This window comes from Fundulus heteroclitus, chromosome 2 (genome assembly GCF_011125445.2).
Source record: "Fundulus heteroclitus isolate FHET01 chromosome 2, MU-UCD_Fhet_4.1, whole genome shotgun sequence".
Classification (NCBI taxonomy): domain Eukaryota; kingdom Metazoa; phylum Chordata; class Actinopteri; order Cyprinodontiformes; family Fundulidae; genus Fundulus; species Fundulus heteroclitus.
The window spans coordinates 23,619,089-23,639,141 of NC_046362.1; the positions used below are offsets into that span (position 1 = coordinate 23,619,089).

At 40.6% G+C, this 20,053-nt stretch overlaps 1 protein-coding gene across 1 annotated transcript; it reads left to right on the plus strand.

The window, feature by feature from the left end:
• Positions 1-12,673: 12,673 nt before the first annotated feature.
• Positions 12,674-19,577, plus strand: rag1 (recombination activating 1). The gene is given in 5 exon segments (XM_012853224.3): positions 12,674-13,055; positions 14,080-14,436; positions 14,529-14,799; positions 14,801-15,656; positions 16,448-19,577. Coding segments are annotated over 4 exon segments (3,210 nt in total). The 5' UTR covers positions 12,674-13,055; positions 14,080-14,101; the 3' UTR covers positions 18,196-19,577.
• Positions 19,578-20,053: the final 476 nt, after the last annotated feature.

Here is a 20,053-nt window from a genome sequence, read left to right on the forward strand (position 1 = left end):
GAGATGAACAGAAGAATGGGATTTTTTTAAATCTATCTCACTTTTTTATATAGCTATCTCACTTTCCCCTAGCCATTTTCCCTTATTCCCCATTCAGTCAGAAATGTATTTGCTTATGCAGAGACTGTTGCGCTTACTTGTACAAGCAGGCCAGCAAATGCAAAGCTGTATCAATACCCTCAGACTTACCTGGTCCCAGAGCTGTCACAGAGCAAGTGGATGATCTGCTTATTCTGATCTTTATTTATTCAATGGTAGTCAATCTAATATTTCCATCTACTGGGAAAACATGTTAGTTTGGCCGTTCCTGAGACAACCCTGTGTTCTGCAGCCACGTACAAACCCTCTGCTCTTGGGTGTGACTCGACCGCTCAATGCTTTGGCGATGTGATGTAATTCACACTCTACATGTAACATTGTGGAAACAGGTAGAACTCCAAAGTGTCAAACAATTATGGTAAATTTCTGTTCTTACACTTACTGCGTAAGGTCTAAAGCTCCAATCATCCTCTCCATCTGAAGAATGTTTCTTATTTTTGAAGCTGTAAAATAATGGCTTCCTGCTGGAACATGCAAATCAGGGCCATGCTCCACCACTCACACTCTGGCTACAGTTATTGTTTCTCTCTCCAAATCCCTGCCAAAGGACAGAAGCCACCCTTCACTCGCCCCTTCCTATTCAAAGCATCTTGAACAGCCCTTTTGTTCATCTACTATCATATCTACAGTCTGCATATCAGATTTTAAACCAGTCACTCCAAATCAGTCCTGAATCAACAAGTGCTGCATTGTTGGCTTGTCAGAGCTCTGGCAGGGCTAGTTCAGAAAAGGACACGGCTGTCCTGGGATCTCCAATAATGGACGATTTAGTTTAAAGAGAAGTGATAAGAACCTCCGAAGTGACACAAAACCTTTTTGAGGAGTTAAGATGAAGGACAATTGGAGGTTTTAGACAAGAATGTTGCTGTTTTCAAGTTTTAAACCTTGGAACCAAATTATCTGTTTTCCTTTCCCATTTTTGATATTGAGAGAGTTAGTCGGATAAGGGGTTGTGTCAAAGACCACACCGCGCATATCCTATAACCTATAAAGATAATTTTGCTCCCATCAAAAGTCAGAGGTTTTGTACGGAAGAATCCCTCTGGTTATTCTTGCCACGGGAGAGGCAACAACCCTACTCGGAAAGTTCTAAATTGTAACTCTGTGAGGCAAAGTTTGGATCAGACAGATCAGTCTGTATGCTCCCCCGAGCCACACCACTGCAGTCCCCGTACACACAAAGAGATGCTATGCTTTATTTTAATTTATCTATACCAACAGGTACAATATGTGGAAAATATTTCATTCAGAAATTTCAGTTTGTTAAACCATTTCCTATTATCTTTACGTAGGGGTGAAAGATGTATCTGCTTTAACATTGGTATTGGCCAATGTAAGACATTTTTTAACATTTTGGTGTCAGTCCCATAATTAAAACAGGGGCGATATTAATAATATATGTTCATTTTGATCTTATTGCTTATTGTGTATGTGTCTCGGGAGTGGATAGACAAGGAATCTATCTATCTATCTATCTATCTATCTATCTATCTATCTATCTATCTATCTATCTATCTATCTATCTATCTATCTATCTATCTATTTCTCTCTCTGTCTATATATATATATGTATATATATATATATGTGTGTGTGTGTATATATATATATATATATATATATATATATATATATATATATATATATATATATATATATATATATATATATATATATCAGACATCTATATTGACCGAAATGCTCATCTTGGTGCTTACCTCCCTTTTATGTTTAATAAGTGAAATAATTACTTTTATTTAGTCTTTAATATCCGAGGTATCTCTCTGTTGTTTTCTTGTTAGTGTTCTTATTTGATTGTGACTAATTAGTTGATAGTTTATAGTATGCCCAGTTCTGCCCTACATTTTTGTTCATAGGGTTTTATGGTTACAAATTAGGTCCACAGGTAATTTTGCATCCCAGCCTCTGTTTTGCTGACAGCAGCAGGTGTTTGCAGTTGCGTCAGTAATAAGTTCACACCAACTGACTAAGTCCAGAGCCGCCTCAAAATATTCAATCATGTGTTGACCTGACTGTGACTGAGGTTGGATCAGTTCCCCTCACACACTTGCAGACTTTGGCATTTACCCATTCTCCCAGTAACAGATTTTTATGCTGGCTTCCTCAGTAGTATCCCCAGATTAAGGCAACAGACCCATTTTTGTCTAATCACATCTTCATAATCTCTCTATTTTATTGATGTAGTACTTTAAACAAATGGGAATGCCATTTGGAAACAATAACAGTGCTTTAATTTGCCACATTACTTTAAGGAAGTCATATTCAGACCATATTTTTTAGGACATTTTCAAATGAAACAGCTTTGTCTCATCTTTCTTAAAAAAGGGACCACGAAATATAATTTCCTGGCCATTTTCTGTCTTGAAAATACCTATTCATACCAATAGGTGAGTGGAGCTTTTTTTATATTAAGGTGATTTGTCTTATCTGTGAATCATATAGCACTACCATGGCAGCTTGAAACTTTGGTACCATCTTCAAACATAGATAATGCTCAAAGGCATACCATTTCTCATAACTTTGTTTTGATCTTTATAATTTAATCAGTATAATTTTGATGTTGGTTGGTTGATGTTGGCCTAACTTATTTACCTATAACTGACACACATTTTACAGACTACATGCAACTTCACTCTTTACCCCTTTAAGGAAGAGGAGTGTAGATATCACACTACCAGCTAAGCATTTAGAAAATGATTTATAAATAAGTGGCAATGAAGATGGAGATGTGCAAGAAAATCAGGTGAAAGACCGGTTGCAAAGAGATAGCGAGAATCAAGATGAGGTTGAAAGTACAGAGATGGGTTTCTCCACTACGGCATGAAATACACGATCAGCTTGATTTCTTCATTGTTTCTTTCATTTAAGAAACACTGCTGAAGTATAGTTTCCCCTGCAGATTCATAGAAAATTATTATTGCAGCTGTGTCACCAGGCCTAAATCACTAAAATGCCATGTTCATGGATCTGGCTTTTTGAAAGCTCTTGTGTTTCATCAGGCTTTTATGTTGTGATTCTTCTTTGTTCCTTTTGATTCAGTTTTATATTATGTAGAATTTGCTTTGACCTTTTTGTACCTTTTGACTATGTCTGGAAGAGGGTTTTTTTTAGGACTAAGCTTTACTAACTAAGCATCAGATGACACTTTAGATCCTCTATCCTGAAATTGTGGTTAGTATCTGAGGTAAGACATGTAGCAACAATTATAGTACAGTAGTGCACACTCTACCACCACCCTTGGGCCATTACAGCAGTTGGTTACCAAGGAGACTGAATGCAGGCTGGTTAGACAGAGATTGCTGCTAAAGGTGTCATTTGATTTCTTTGGCAAATCTTCCTAATCCACAATGCTGTTTAATCTGCTGTGTTTCTTCTGTAGGAAGAAACGACTTCACTAATATCCTCTGGACAAAGCAATTTTGTTTCATTGCGTATTTTCTGAAATTATTGAGGAATAAATTGCGTATTATATGCAAGCTCAAAGATGTCTTTTTTTTAGGATTGATCTAAAGATCAAGTTATACAAGTAATGTAACACAATATTCTTACTTTGCAACCTAGCTGGAGATTGGCACTCCTTTACAAACAAATAGTCATATTTGCCCCAACTAGCTCTGATATGTAAAGAGCAGGCTTACATGACTATTTATTAAGATAATATGACACAACTGCTGAAGGCTGATGTACAAAAAGCAAAATATAGGCTTAAGTTTTTGTTAGAAAATGCAAACCTAACCTTATGTGAACATAACATTTTGGACCATTTTACTATTGTCATTCTACTGGGGATTTCAAAGCACATATTTCAATAAAACCCAACAGAAACATAAATGAAATTAGCCTTTCCAAATGCTTTGTACAAAGCGAAACTGGTAGGCTCCATATCATTTCTGTCAAGTTACAAAGAGCCACTTCAGATGCTCTGAAGTGGCTCTTTCAACGCTAGACTTTTGAGTTGCAGACCCCTGCACCAGTGCTGTGCAAGTGTTACACAATGGTATAATTAATTATTGAGGGAAAAGACTGTGGCAGAGCCAGTGCTATAAAACACATTAAAGAAATGAAATAAAGTCTATAAAGCATGACATGATGTGTTTAAAAAGTTTGTGGATGCAATCTACTCATGATGGTTTAAGCAATTTGCCAGGAAACTCTTTCTTTAAGGATTGCGAGTGTTTGAAATCTTAAGTAGTTGTTTACAAGATAGAATCCTTCAGCTGACAGACCTTCTGTGTAAACCAGACCCAGACAGTTTGGGGAAAATAGCACTAATGCATGATTATACAAGAGACATTCCGAGGCAGTCGATCTTCTTGTCACCAGAGGACCCCTGGTATCAAGATAACTGCTCTACAATCAGTACAATCTACATTTAATTAACACAGAATTAAAGAGCATTGTTATTTTGATGAAATACACTGGCCCTGATTCCCCAATTCTTCTCTAGGGCTCCCAAATCAGGCACAGGGTTTAACTTCTACAGTTTGCTGTGAGTAGATGATCATCCATCTGGATTGTCTGTAGATGTAGATATAACTTTTGAGAGCCCTGCAGTGCTACACAAAAATACAACAACAACAATGCACAATGCCTGGTCCTTTTTTTTTTAGGCAAACCTGGTAACGACCAGGTTGAAACCCAGTTTTTTTTAAGAAGTACCCTAATCCCTCATGGTATATACCAATATTTTCTCTTTTCCAGGCCATTCTCTGTAAAACTTCCACATGGCTCTGCATGAAGATCCCATAAAATCTTATGTTTCTGAAAGGCTCAGAGCAACAACCATGCCATGTTCAAAGTCTTTATTCAAAATCCTCCCCATCCTGATTTCTTCTTTAAACTCCAGGTGCCGAATTACGCTGAGTTGCTGCCACGTAATGAACTGTTTTAACAAGCGATTGAACAGGTATACCTATTAAAGTGGCCAGTGAGAGTAGTCATGCTGCAGTTTCTGCATGTTAATGATCTCTGGAAGAAATGCTGGAAATGTTAAAGGAATATTAATTTTCCCTGCCAGTAAAGGATGTTCAAAGAAGATGCCATGTAAGTGGTTCTTCAGATTATATAACTCACCAGAGATGAAGAGAACTGGCCTAAACCAAAATAACTCTGCGCAGCCAAGGGGAAAGTTATAATGCAGGACATGTAATGAACTAATACAGTCCCCGGAATAGGGTATCTAATAGAATGGATATTTAGGTTGCTGGCCATAGAGGATATTATGCAGCAAAGCTGTAAGCAGCTTGTGGTGGAAGTTATTCAAAGACGGCCATGATATTGTGTTGCTTTCTCCATCCATTTAAATGAGTCAACAACAACTGCGGCCAGCTCATAAAGAGTTACTCACAGAAAAATCTCCAGTGCGGGAGGAGGGAATACTAATTAAACATCCCATTGATGGAAACAAAACCATGATTATTAACAAAAACTGGAGGAAGAAAAGATAAAGTGAAAACAGAGACAGTGAGTGGGAAAGACAGGGAGATGAAAGAGGGTGGCTTTGAGTAGTTGGGTAGGGGGGTTTGTTCTGGCAGGAGGCTTTGATGAACATGTCTGTGCTGAAATCTACCTCGATAGGTATTAATCTACCAAATCATGTCTCTGGATGAGGGATGGAGGAAGTAGACATTGGGATGCAATTAATGGAGTACCGTTTGGGAGAAGCAGAGGAGGCAGTCGGACGTGCTTTGAAACTGCAATTTAAAAAAAAAAAATTTGCATACCAAATGCTCAATATATTGCACGGCACACGGTGAAAACGCAAACGTGAAATGCCCCCTTTACCCTGAACGTAATCAGAAGGACTCCCACATTCCGGGTGACATTTTGAAATATCATGGTGCAATTTTGGTCGGCCTATTCAAATGCAGACATTGCTGACATTTTTATTTCTTATAGGGAGATACCAGCGCAGCTGAGGAATTCGTTCATTGTCTGTTTCTGCTATTGACACATTTTCATAAGCTGCTGAAGCGACGGGAGCTGTCTGAGAACCGTTTTTGGATCTGTGACTTGCATAGTTCTGCCTGGAGGGCTTGATCTCTTTCCCCTCTTTCCTTGTCACAGCCTGCAATCAGTCTAAGCCCCTTTGTGCTCTCTGTTCTGAACTAAGCCTGTTATCCTGTGCAACTCCTTTACAAACGATCACTACTATATCCCTCTTCTTTGTCTTTCACCACCCTCTCACTCCCTTGTCCTATTTGTTCTCTGTCTTTTTGTTTTACACGCACTATATATCTGACACTAACAACTATGAAGTCTCTCAAGGATGGATTAGTGGGACTACTTTATATTTATTTGATCTTTATCTTCATCATAACCTACACACTGGCACAGGCTGACAAAAACAGGCACTGAACTCTCTTTGTCCTACTTCTCTCTACCATTTTCCACCTCAGTCTCTTGCAAAAGTATTAAAAGCAAATAAACTTTTTCACATAATTACAACCAAATATACTTCAATGCATTCTATTGAGATTTTATGTGATCAACAACCAAAAATAGTGCATAATTGCAAAACAACCACAAAAACACAGTTGTAGTTTATTTGCAACAGAATGCTTGCGTATTAAGATGCCCCCTCCCCCTACCAGATTTGCACATCTAACATACAATATTGGACTGTGAAACGTGTAACTATTTTGCAACCCTTAATACGTTTTATTTTTTTTTTGGACCCAAGTGTTCTCAGGAGAACATGAGTTTAATATTGAAAGCGATCATTTAACAAAGAAAATTATGCACTGGAGAAGATTGAATCGATCGAATCGCATAGCAACTTTGCTATTTTTCCGTGCCGGGGGAATTATCAGGAACATGGGAAGCATGTGAGTATGTTCAATTGATGAACTGAACTAAGGAGATGAGGGAAAATAACTAGTTAGGACGGAAAGCAATACAATGTGATTTAAAACAGGACACTAAAAGAGCCACTGAATCAAGAAATAAAGAGTCTAAACACACACATACACACACCCTTGTTTAAAATATGAAGTGAGGACGGTGCCTTGACTTCCATAGACTTCCATTGTTTTTCAAGCCTTTATATGGCCTAACCCTAACCAGTATACAGGCCCGTATTAAGACAATGTGGTGCCCCTGGGCACTATACCTCAACCCCCCCTTACCCGTGCTGTCCTCCGGTCAAAAACATCAGACATAATCAAGGGGTTTCCTGTAATGTAATTTACTATTTATTTATTAACTTACACAACTACATGTAGGCATATGAGCAGTGAGCAATATTCAAATATCTCATTTTAAAATGTTGAAATCAAAAAAATATTGATTTATTTATAATTTATTATTATTGCGACATCAGTGTTCACAAAACGAATAATGCATGGTCTTTCAACAATTTCAAGTAAATAATATAACAATTTATGAAAAATATATTTTTAAAGCATGTGTCATGTGGTGCCCCCCCCATGGTTGGTGCCCCTGGGCACTGGCCCCCTGGCCCTTATGGATAATCCGGCCCTGCCAGTATATGCCTAAAACCACCCTAACCTAAACCTAACTGACACCTTAGTGCTAAACTTTCTAGCCCAGAAAAACAGTGAGGACCAAAAAAAGTCCTCACTTTACATCAAAGTCCTCACTTTACTGGTAAAATTAGCAAAACATTTCTCACTCAGCTGCAAATACAAGAACACACACACATACGCACGCACGCACGCACGCACGCACGCACGCACGCACGCACGCACGCACGCACGCACGCACGCACGCACGCACGTGTGTGTGCGTAAGCGTACATGCGTTCGTGTGCGTGCGCGCGCGCGCGCGCACGCACGCACGCACGCACGCACGCACGCACGCACGCACGCACACGAACGCATGTACGCTTACGCACACACACCATGTTTCTTAAACTGCATCTTGTAGCAGAAACACAAAACCTTCCCTCAAAGTGTATGTCGTCAGTGGCACATTTCAGACTAGTCCATGTTCTGCTAAACTGCAGCTTGTGGTCCCCCTGGGGTTCGCTTCCCACATTCATAACACTCCCCTCCATGCCAGGTGGCTGTCTCCACAAGTCGTCCTCCTCATAAATCAGACTGCCTTTGAGTTGATCAATAACAAGTCAATTAGCAGGCGCAGAGAGATAAGGGTCTCTGGGGGTCACTGCTTGTTTGTCAGGCAGACATCTGCAGCTCTGTCTCTGTCTGCCATAGAGCTAGGTGTGTCGTTTACCTTGAAATCATGTGGCTACTTGGCTATCATAAATCTAACTATCAACTATAAATAGTCCAGGAGCATCTTGCTACAATTCATCATTTGTTTGTTCTTGAATAATGAATCAAGTTTTGCACACCTAAGATCTCTCGGCTCTGTGTGACGGATTTAGATATGCCTTGAAAACGGCACAGAATTTGCTGGCAAACTCTTTTTCCAGGAATGGATCCTCTTGTTTGAAAAGGAAGAAAGAAAAACAGAAATGAAAACTGGTTCTGTGGTCGAAGGTCACATTCGGCCATATGCACCAAATGTAAGCTGCGGTGTCTGCCAGTATTCATCCTGCTCCCCTGTTTGGCTGACGAGGCTGTGAAAGACCCAACTGTTGTTTGGTGCCCACTGACTGTGTATCTAATGACTTGGATAGCAAATCCAAAGCAACAGTAACAGGCTCCCATGGTGAGTAAACCAGATGAATCCCCTGGATAATTAGGAACAAGAATGATCCCGGGCAAATATTCTGCACACCTGCTGGGACGCCACATCAAATGATGCTGTATAATCTAAACTTACAAACAGGTAGTGAAATATGGGATGCAAAAGATGATCAAAATGTGCAACTACAAGCCATGGACATAATAAGAGAAACTCAACATTCACACATGGCTTCTTGAATGTGCTGCTTCCTTCTTGCGTTTCTGAGAACTAATTTACTGAAATTGTAACCGTTAAAGGGAACAGTCACATTCTTTATTAAACCTATGATTCACTGGTATACCTTCTTTAATCATTTTGATTAAAAGTAGAATAGTGTGACAGCAGTAAGATATTTCAAGGATTAAATTATCACATTTTTTATCACCCTAAAAATAAATATAGTTTGCTTTTTTTTAAAGCCTCAGTTCATTTGTGATCTGCTGTTTATTTCTTGCATATTTGGCCTATTAGTGCCTTGCAAAAGTGTTCCAATCTCTGGAAACTTTGCACATTTTGTGTTGTTAACATCCAAAAACTCCAATGTGTTATATTGGGATTCATGTGATAAGCCAACACACAAAGTAAAACATAATTGTGAGGTGAAAAAAGGTTTTTCTGATATTTTTACTATGAAAAAATCTAAAATGTTTGGTGTGCATTTGAGTCGATACTTTGTAAAACAGCCTTTTGCTGTGCTTACAGCTGTAAGACCTTTGAGGGTACTCTCTACCAGCTTTGCACATCAGCTTAGTGTGTGTATCTCTACCATAATTTTAATTCTTTGTTAGCCTCTGACTGGTCTACCAACAAAGTTCAATGTATTTTTAAAAAAGTGATAGAAAACCCCCCCCTCCATAATAGAATAAAAGGAAAATGATAATTGACCTCAGAAATGTTGAGAGATAAAAATCAGAAATGCTTGGCTTTCAAGCGGAGCATTATGGCGAAAGCTGTTTGCTCCACTTGTGAAAGCAAAATCTGTCGAGCTCTATTTGGCATTAAGACGTCAATTCTTATTGCCACATTGCTAGACAGGACACTGGGGAAAAAAAAGAAAAAGAAAAAAAAAAAGAAAAGAAAAGAAATGCTTGGCTTTCTATTTATTTATTTATTCAAACCATACCAAGCTTTCAAGGTATGCTTCTCCGAGCTTGGTGCAAAACATTCCAGTCTCTGCCATATTAGATGGAGAGCATCCAGTTTGGTTTGTTGTCCTGCTGAAAGGAGAACCTCCAACCCAGTCTCAAGTATTTTGCAGCTTCTGAGACATTTTCTTCCAGGATCGCATTGTTTTTAGCTCCATTTGTCTTCTCATCAACTCTGACCAGCTTCCTTGGTCCTGCTGAAGAAAAGTGTTACCACAGCATAATGCTGCCACTATCGTATTCGGACAGTTTTGATGGTAGTGTATGTTAAAAGATGATGTGCAGTGTTCGATTGCTGCCACACATAGCATTCTGCATGTAAGCCATAATGTTAACAAAGTAGTGCTCAACTGTGAGTTAGAAGTCAAAAGATAAATGGTTTTCAACATTATTTACCAATGTGGCACCCTACACTGCAAAAAGAGAACAAAAAGACTTTCTTAAATAAGAGTATTTGCCAATGGAATAAGATTTTTTTTCACTTAAAATAAGAACAATTCATCTCTGGCATCTTATTCCAAGTGCAGGATATCTAATTATCTTATTTTAGGGGTAAAAATACTCATTCCATTGACAAATAATCTTATTTAGCTGCTCAAATCAAGGAAAAATACACTTATTTCAGGAATATTTTACTTACTTTTAGCCCCCATCCCCCATACATTAGTGATCTGCATGCACTTACAAAGAAATCAAATACCTTTGTTTAACCACTCTCTTTAGTTTATAAGATAATTTGTGGTAGCCCCTTACCTCAAAATAAAAATGTATCTCTCAGAACTGTCTTTTTACTTGATTAATTAAAGAAAATGGCCTGTCAGCCAGGTCCAATGGTGTAGCAGCCTTTGTTTCCTGACGGTGAATCACTGGGCACCTCTGAGGTGGAGGGGGCAGAAGAAGTGGTTGAGGCTGCTGAAGTTGATATCTGCTGATGACCCAACATTTAGAGAGGCTGGACTTAAACATCTCAAAAGTACGTCTGAAGATAGAAGACACATCTTATGGCTATAATATAAAAATGAGGATTTCTAGAAAAAAAAAAAGAAAAACCTAATAGATACATGTTGTCTACTATGCATAATATACAATGTCTTTTTTTTCTAATATGCATTTCAGCTTGGAGACAACTTTAATTTCATCACAGTGAAATGTTGATCAGCAGATGATTTGAAGTTTAAAACTAACAAGCTTCAAACAGTAAGACTTATTTGGTATTATCATTTGTAGCGACATTGAGTGGTTATCACTTTACATTTGAATGTATGTTAGCAATTTCATTTTAAGAGTTAAATCTAATAACCAGTTTTAATATAATAAAAAAATCTAAAAAATATGACTGGAGGACACAGCACCCCTACCATTTGCCTATATTGCTTAACGAGCCATCTGGCTATGTCCCATCCATCCATTTCCCTACACGCTTATCCCTGTTGGGGTCGTGAGGGGTGCTTAGACCTATCTCAAACTGCCAATGGGTGAGAGGCGGGGTACAACCTGGACAGGTCGCCAGTCTATCACAGGGCAATAGAAAGACACACAGGACAAACAACCATTCACGCACACACTCACACACCTAAGGAGAATTTAGACAGGCTAATTAACCTAACAGTCATGCTGTTGGACTGTGGGGGGAAGCCGGAGTACCCGGAGAGAACCCACGCATGCACAGGGAGAACATGCAAACTCCATGCAGAAAGACCCAGGGTCTTCTTGCTGCAAGGCAACAGCGCTACCCACTGCAGCACTGTGCAGTCTCATCTGGCTATGTTTACAAATAAAAATATTTACAAAATGCTCCGTACATATAAATTCAGTGCTTTGATAATGAAAAATAATTTCCAGAACAATTGATTGCCCTTAGTGGCTTCCCTAGTACTGGCTTTTGTTTCAAATTAACACATAGAAAAATGTAAAAAAAAAAAATGTTTATTGTGTTAAATTATTATTATTATTATTATTATCATTATCATTATTATTATTATTAAATATTATTATTATTATTATTATTATTATTATTATATATTTTTTATTTTATTATTTTTAATTATTTTTAAATTTTTAATTTTTTTTTTTTTTTTTTTTGTAAAGTAGACAACTACCCTGGTTTACTTTTTATGAGTAGATTTGGAAAATGTCCTCTGGTCAGAAGATTTAGCTGAATGCAAAGCAGCATATTTGATAGACATTTAACTACCTCACAATTAAATCACATTTAGCATGGAGAAAATTGGTGGTGCCAGCATTATGCTGTGGTGATACTTTTCTTTAGGATGGAAAGGGTAAAGAACAGCTAAAGAGAAGACAATGGACCTAAATGCAGGGCGATGCTGGAAGAAAAGCTGTTAGTAGCTGTGAAATACTTAAGTCTGTGGTGGACGTTCCTCTTTCAGCAGGACAGTGGCTGTAAACACCTGAATGTATCTTCACATATGCTCTCTGTCTAATCTAGTATGACAGAGACTGTGACAAAATGTTGAAATCATCAATCCCTTTCTTTCCACTTCATAATTATCCCTTGCGTGAAATACTTTGACATTTGTGGTTAGATTGTGACAAAATATTGAAAAGATGTAAGTACTTTTTAAAGGCATTTTATAATATAGTCTCTCTTAAAATGCACATAGTTTCCCTGTCTTGCAGATCGGTTCTTGCATGATCTGCTGTGTTTCCTCTGCTTGGTCTTCTGTTTGTTTAACAGTCTCTCTGTTGCAGTGAAGCCACCTGGATGAGGTGAGCCTGCAGATGGATTTGGGGAGCACAGGATCAGTGTGTTGTGGTAAAAAGCTGTTTGTCTGGGGTATGCCGTTGGATTCTGCATGCAGCAGTTGCAACTGCTCTTTGGGGTCGACCTTGTTTTTTTTTTTTCTTTCTTTTCTTTTTTTTTTTCGGGTCAGCTGCTTGGATCAGGTGGCAAGAGTTGACTGTTGGGATTCCATCGCAGGAAGGGTATAAATACAGCATGGTATGGAGTTATCCCACTGTATGAAAACACAACTCCAAACTCAACAGACTTTCCAGCACAAATACGGTGTACTGTGCACGCTGTGAGTGGGGGGCCTGGCTGCAGGGCTTTCCTTGTGCCCCCATGCAGAAAGGGCCCCCTGGGGAGCCGATGCCAGCTGAGACTGAAAAACAAGGTAAGAGCCCAGCTGACACACATGCATACAGGCTCAGCTGTTTGTCTCAGATGAGGGTTTAGCCCATGAAGCAGACATATATCTAGGAAATGGAGTAGTCTGACAGATTTAAGCCTCCAAGGGAGAAAACACACGGAGAACACTAAAAGATGGATAGACAGAGGATTCTACATTCTGTCCGCCGTTGGAGTGAAATGGTAAGAATCTGGTAGTTTCTAAGATTGTTTGACCGCCTCATTGTCAGAACTAGTAAAATAACATATATTTTATGGAAGGAGACAACAGAAGGTCTATTAGAATGGCAATATCATAGATCTTACCTGTGCAGTATCATAAAAACTACTTGGTGGGGCTGAAATACAATTTCTGAGCGGTGTAAAGCTGTGCTTCTCTTGATGTTTATTCAATGCGATGCTTTCTTGTTTTCTTTTCTGCTTCTATTTGGTCAATATATATCTATTATGAAATAGGCTTGGCCTTATTTTTTTCCCCAACTGCATTTAAAATGTCAATTGAAGTCTCCCAGAGCTCCAATTCTCCCCATAGCCAAGAAAATGACAACAGAGATGACTGACAGCTTTGCAGAAATAAGGCTGTCGATTTAGAAAACTTGCTGTGTCAAAGGGAAAAAAAAGAAGACACAGCTGCTCTGTGAGTGATGGGTCTGAAGAGTAGAGAAATGAACATTTTTGTGTTGTATTGATCCCCCAATGCTTGACTCATGCATTTTACACAAGATCCAAATGCCACTTATGATATAACACAGCAGTCGAGGTCGAGGCTCTGACTGTTCAATGGGATTTCAGAGCCTGTGGTGTATAAATTCCATGGGACTCAAGAAAAAGGCTTTTAGATCGTGTCTAGGGCTCAGCTCTGAGAACACAACATGTTTAAGTCCTAATGGGGGATTTGAACTATCCAGTCTTTTCACTGTATCCATTATTTCATGGACAGCTGGAATTATTTTAATACTTTTCCAGTTCATCGTATGAATCTCTCCTTTTCTCGTTTCTCTTCCCTCCAGGGTCTTAGAAGTAGCTCTCATCATGGCAGCAGAGAGCCCGGAGACAGATGGTCCCAGGTCCTTCATGCCTGCTGAGCTCCAGCATCCCCACTCTAAGTATTCTCAGTGGAAGTTTAAGCTGTTTAGGGTAAAGTCTATGGAGAAGGCACCTCTGCAGAGTGAGACACAGCCCCAGATAGGAGCTTCATTAGGGATCTCACCTCCCACCGCTCCAAATATAGAGACAGATCATGGTGCGGGACCGGCGAGTGTTATGAAATTGTGCCTTGGGGGAAAAAGCAAAGACAATGTGGAGGGCCCCGGCAAGAGAGTGGATATGAAACTGCAGGAAATGGACATCCACATGAACCATCTCAGGTGAACTGCTATGAAAAAAATAAATCTATGCAGATACGTAACTTTTTTTTTTGTAATTCTTTCAGAGGTAATAACACTGTGTTTCCATGTAGGTGCCTGTGCCGCATCTGTGGAATGGTCCTGAGGAAGGTCAAAGGACCAGTCCATGAAGTTCATGGAGATCTGGATGAGGCCAGCAAGTGTGTGCTCCGTAAAATGGGCTGCAAGTTTACAAGCTGGCCAGAGGTCCTCCTGAAAGTTTTCAAGGTGGATGTGAGAGAGGACGCCGAATCCATCCAACCTCTCTTCTTCTGCCATCGCTGCTGGCTGACTGCCATACGTGGAGGGGGTGTCTGCAGCTTCACCAGAACAAAAGTTCCTGAAGTGGAAGCCCCACACCGCCCACTGCAACCTGTGCTCACCCAAAAAGTCATCATTTCAAAGGACAGGGAGAAAGAGGAGGAAGGTTGTTCCTAAAGTCCAGAGTTTGGCCAAAAGAGCCAGGTGGGACCACGGCGACAGCATCGCTGTTGGCGAGAAGAGAGCCCTGAGACCCTTTGGAGACGGCCACAGTCCGGTGGTGAGGGCCTGGAAAAAAAACGGCATCCAGAGAGAACAGTGGGTGAAGAACATCACGCACTGCCAGAACGACCACCTGAACACCAAGCTAATTGCAGAGAAGCTCCCCGTGGATTTCATCATTGCCTTCACGTGCCTGGTGTGTGACCACCTGCTCTGCGACCCGGTCCAGTCCCCCTGCGGGCACCTCTTCTGCCGCAGCTGCATTATAAAATTCACCCACGTTCTGGGACCTCACTGCCCTGCATGCAACTTCTCTTGTGCCCCCGATGATCTCATCCCTCCTGCCAAAACCTTCTTGTCAACCCTCTACTCTTTACCTCTGCTGTGTCCCTGCGAAGGTTGCGGCGAGCACGTGCAGCTGGGGTTGTTCAAGGCCCACTGTCTAAGCCACGAGTTGGGGAAAGGTGAAAGCAAACAACCATCGCCGTTTCAAAGTTACCTGCTTATCAATAAGGGGGGAAGGCCCCGCCAGCACTTGCTCTCCCTAACCCGTCGCGCCCAGAAGCACAGATTGAGGGATCTGAAGAGCCAGGTGAAGGTGTTCGCAGACAAAGAGGAAGGAGGTGATCTGAAGTCTGTGTGCTTGACACTGTTTCTGCTCGCTCTGAGATCTGGGAATGAACACCGGCAGGCAGATGAGCTGGAGGCCATGATGCAAGGTAAGAAGCTTTTTTTTTAAGCCTTTCCTTCAACCAGTACAGCAACGGATGGCAATAAAGAACATACAAAAAAAAGGCAACTATTAACTATGATTGCTTATTAATATGCCCCTTCCTCTGAGGAATACATGCATCTCATGAATAACAATGAGTTGAAAAGTTCAAGACAGCAGGGACCGAAATTGTTTTCTGGTATTTGATCAGAAAAAATATGGCATTATTGTTCACCTCTGTTACAAACACAGTCATCCCTAATCCTCTTCTTTCACTCATCTTGTCTGTCGGTCCATCATTCTCACACTCCCTTCAGTGCACAGTAACAAGTCTTGTGGAGGGGTTGTTAGAATCAAAACAACATCAGCAGCGCTTGTATCTGCAAATTACACAGACAGCACCATCCTCCTCTCCGGGGAATTGAAGGCAGCTGGTGTCTGTTTTCATCTTCAGCCAATACATCACTTTTGCCAGCTTCACTTTTGCCAGTTTTACTCTGTCCCTTTCTAACATCTGGAAAATAGGAAGTAGTGGATCATGTAATAATGTGTTCGTGGGCTTTTGATGATAATAGATTCGCATTTCGGTGGAAAATGTGCAGTTCCTTCTGACTCACTGTGGAAATTACTCCAAATATGAGAAAATAACTGAGCAAATGGTACATTCTGCATTTCGTTTTTTTCAAATTCCAAGATTTTAGGCTTGTGCATCTACAATCCTGTTATTATGTATTATTTTTTTTACCCCTACTTCTGTCTTTCTCACAAACCTAATCTCCCTGCATTGTCTTTCCGCAGGCAGAGGCTTTGGATTGAGTCCTGCTGTGTGCTTGGCCATTCGGGTCAACACATTTCTGAGCTGCAGCCAGTACCATAAGATGTATCGGACAGTCAAAGCTACAAGTGGCCGCCAGATCTTTCAGCCCCTGCACACCCTCAGAGCTGCGGAAAAGGAGCTCCTCCCTGGCTTTCACCAGTTTGAATGGCAGCCAGCTCTGAAAAACGTGTCCACGTCCTGCAGTGTCGGCATCATCAACGGGCTGTCGGGATGGACCTCCTCACTGGATGACTCCCCTGCCGACACCATCACCCGGCGCTTCCGCTATGACGTGGCGCTGGTTGCAGCGCTGAAGGATCTTGAGGAGGACATTATGGAGGGGCTTAGAGACACCGGCATGGAAGATAGCGCTTGCACCCTGGGCTTTAGAGTCATGATAAAGGAGTGCTGTGACGGCATGGGCGACGTTAGCGAGAAGCACGGTGGAGGACCAGCCGTTCCTGAGAAGGCTGTCCGTTTCTCTTTCACTGTCATGTCGGTGTCCATCCAGGCTGAAGATGGTCAGGGGGAGGTCACAATTTTCACAGAGCCGAAGCCCAATTCGGAGCTTTCCTGCAAGCCCCTTTGTCTAATGTTTGTAGATGAGTCAGACCACGAGACTCTCACCGCTGTCTTGGGGCCTATAGTTGCAGAGCGAAATGCAATGAAAGAGAGCAGGCTCATTCTATCCATCGGCGGCATGCCGCGCTCCTTTCGGTTCCACTTCAGGGGCACGGGGTATGATGAGAAGATGGTGCGTGAGATGGAGGGCCTGGAAGCGTCGGGATCCACATACATCTGCACTCTGTGCGACTCCAGTCGGGCGGAGGCTGCTCAGAACATGGTGTTGCACTCCATCACCCGCAGCCATGACGAGAACCTGGAACGTTATGAAATATGGCGAACCAACCCTTTTTCTGAGTCTGTAGATGAGCTGCGAGACAGAGTCAAAGGAGTCTCGGCCAAGCCCTTCCTGGAGACCCAGCCCACGCTGGACGCGTTGCACTGCGACATAGGTAACGCCACTGAATTCTACAAAATCTTTCAGGATGAAATCGGGGAAGTGTATAAAAGGCCCAACCCCAGCAGGGAGGAGCGGCGCACCTGGAGGGCAGCCTTGGACAAACAGCTGAGGAAGACGATGAAGCTTAAACCAGTGATGAGGATGAATGGGAACTACGCCCGAAGGTTAATGACCATGGAGGCCGCCGAGGTGGTTTGTGAACTGGTGCCCTCAGAGGAGAGGAGAGAGGCCCTGAGGGAGCTTATGAGACTCTACCTCCAGATGAAACCTGTGTGGCGTGCCACCTGTCCAGCAAAGGAGTGCCCTGACCAGCTGTGCCGGTACAGCTTTAACTCCCAGCGCTTTGCTGACCTGCTCTCCTCCACCTTCAAGTACAGGTACAATGGAAAAATAACCAATTACCTGCACAAGACCCTGGCCCACGTGCCTGAAATCATCGAGAGAGAAGGATCCATAGGAGCCTGGGCCAGCGAGGGGAATGAGTCCGCAAACAAACTGTTCCGGCGGTTCAGGAAGATGAATGCACGTCAGTCAAAGGCCTTTGAGCTGGAGGACGTGCTGAAACACCACTGGCTCTACACCTCCAAGTACTTGCAGAAGTTCATGGAGGCTCACAAGGACTCTGCTAAAGCTTTCCAAGCAACAATAGATCCAGAAGAGATGCCGGAAGATGAGGAAATGACTCTGGAAATAACTGAGTTTTGATTTGTTTTAGTTCTAACTCCTTGACTGATTTATTTTAAGTGAGTCAGTAATCTGACGCTTACCTCAATATTTATGTTTTAACTATACGTTAAAACTTTAAGTGGATTTGAACTGCCCTGTTTGGTTAACTGTCTGTTACTGGACTTCAGAATAACAGAGGAAACTCAATGTAAACTTAACAGAAGTTTCTTTTCTTTGCTTTTCCCCCTCTTCTTCTTTTTTTAAAACATCTCTTCTGTCTGTGAAATATGGTGCATTTTATTGTATTGCAAGGATATGACACATTTATGAATTTATACAGAGGGGATATTTATGGAAGGAGATGAAAGAGCTGTAAGTCATGGAGTAAAATTGTGTTAAAAAAGACCACATTTGTGGCCACTGTATTAATATATCATTTTAGCCAAAGGAAAATGCAATCACAGGGACCTAAATGTTCTTTGTTTCATGAGTGCCCTCTGAAAAAGATGACTTTAGTGCTTTATCGTAGGGTCCCCAGGGGCCAGAATAGATGCCGGGTCACTTTGAAGCAATTTTTTATCTCTTTTAGGCTTTGCACAGTGGAGGATAGATGATAGTTATTCGAATTCTTCTCATAAAATGAAGCACATACTGACCTTTTTGTTGATATCATAGGAATATAGTGTGGTCCATTAGAGAGCCTAATACCCCATGGACTCTCCAACAGGCAGGGATTTTTCTTCACTTTTGTTTATGACCTGGTTCCTTCTCTTCAGCATTTCTGCATTGTTGCCTTTGTTGACAGAGAAGAGTGATGGGCGAGACCAAAACGTCTCATTTTTTTAGGCAACTTTATTTGTTTGATTGATTGATTATATTGTCTTTTTCTGCCCTCCATGATTTTGAATTGTGACAGGCAATTTTCTCTTTCTTTCTTGATTGAATGTTGGGTTTTGTTTTACTGCCGTATGTTTAATGGTACAAATGCAATGAAATATTCACATTTCATCGGAAAGTTGTCAGAGCTCTACAATAACATCATTTTTTAGAGAGCATTACTTTGAAACTTGCCACATATTTGTTTTTGCAATAACAAATTGCATTTCCAAAATAATAGATGATGGATGAGTCACAAAAAGATTTACCTCTTCTTGTTTTGCTCTGTTTTTCCTCATTTTATGCTTCCAGTCATACACTAAACATACACTCAGGAAAATTATATATAGGTTTTCTGTGATGATCTTCACAGAAGTTTCAAAATATTACACTACAGCTCTGCTGTCTTGTTTAGATTATCCTGTGTTGTCACTCAGCCTCACAAGCAATGTCTTAATGAAAAGTTACTGTTGTCCATAATGAAGTTTGATGTATTCATTTTTGTATTCAAAATAAATAAATAAATAAAGACAATCTTTTCATTATTTCTTTTATTAAGTCTTTATTTAACCAGATAAAAAATCAACTGAGATCAAGGCATCATAAGAGTAAATTAGCCAAGAAAAGGCCTGTTTAAAAATATTTCTTCTCTTTAATTAAAAAAAAATAATAACTACCTAGGAATAACATGTTGGAGAAGGTTATATTATTAAATATCAGAAAAATAATTAAGATATGGTGTGAATTTTGTTTTATGCTTTAAAGTCCTAGTGTGTAAAATCTTCACAATGGTGCACCGTTACAAACGGCTTCACCTAAATGGCTACTATGGAAGCTTCGGAGTATAATAATTGTGACAATGTAAACATGTCCTCCATGTATTAGTTACTGCTAATAACTAATAGCTGCAGCCATCGTATGAAATGGTTTTTGCTACTGCTTATTTTTTTTTTTTCTAAAGTCGCTTGTAAATTCCGTGAGTTGTGTTTTTTTTTTTTTTTTTTTTACTTGTTTCTGAATG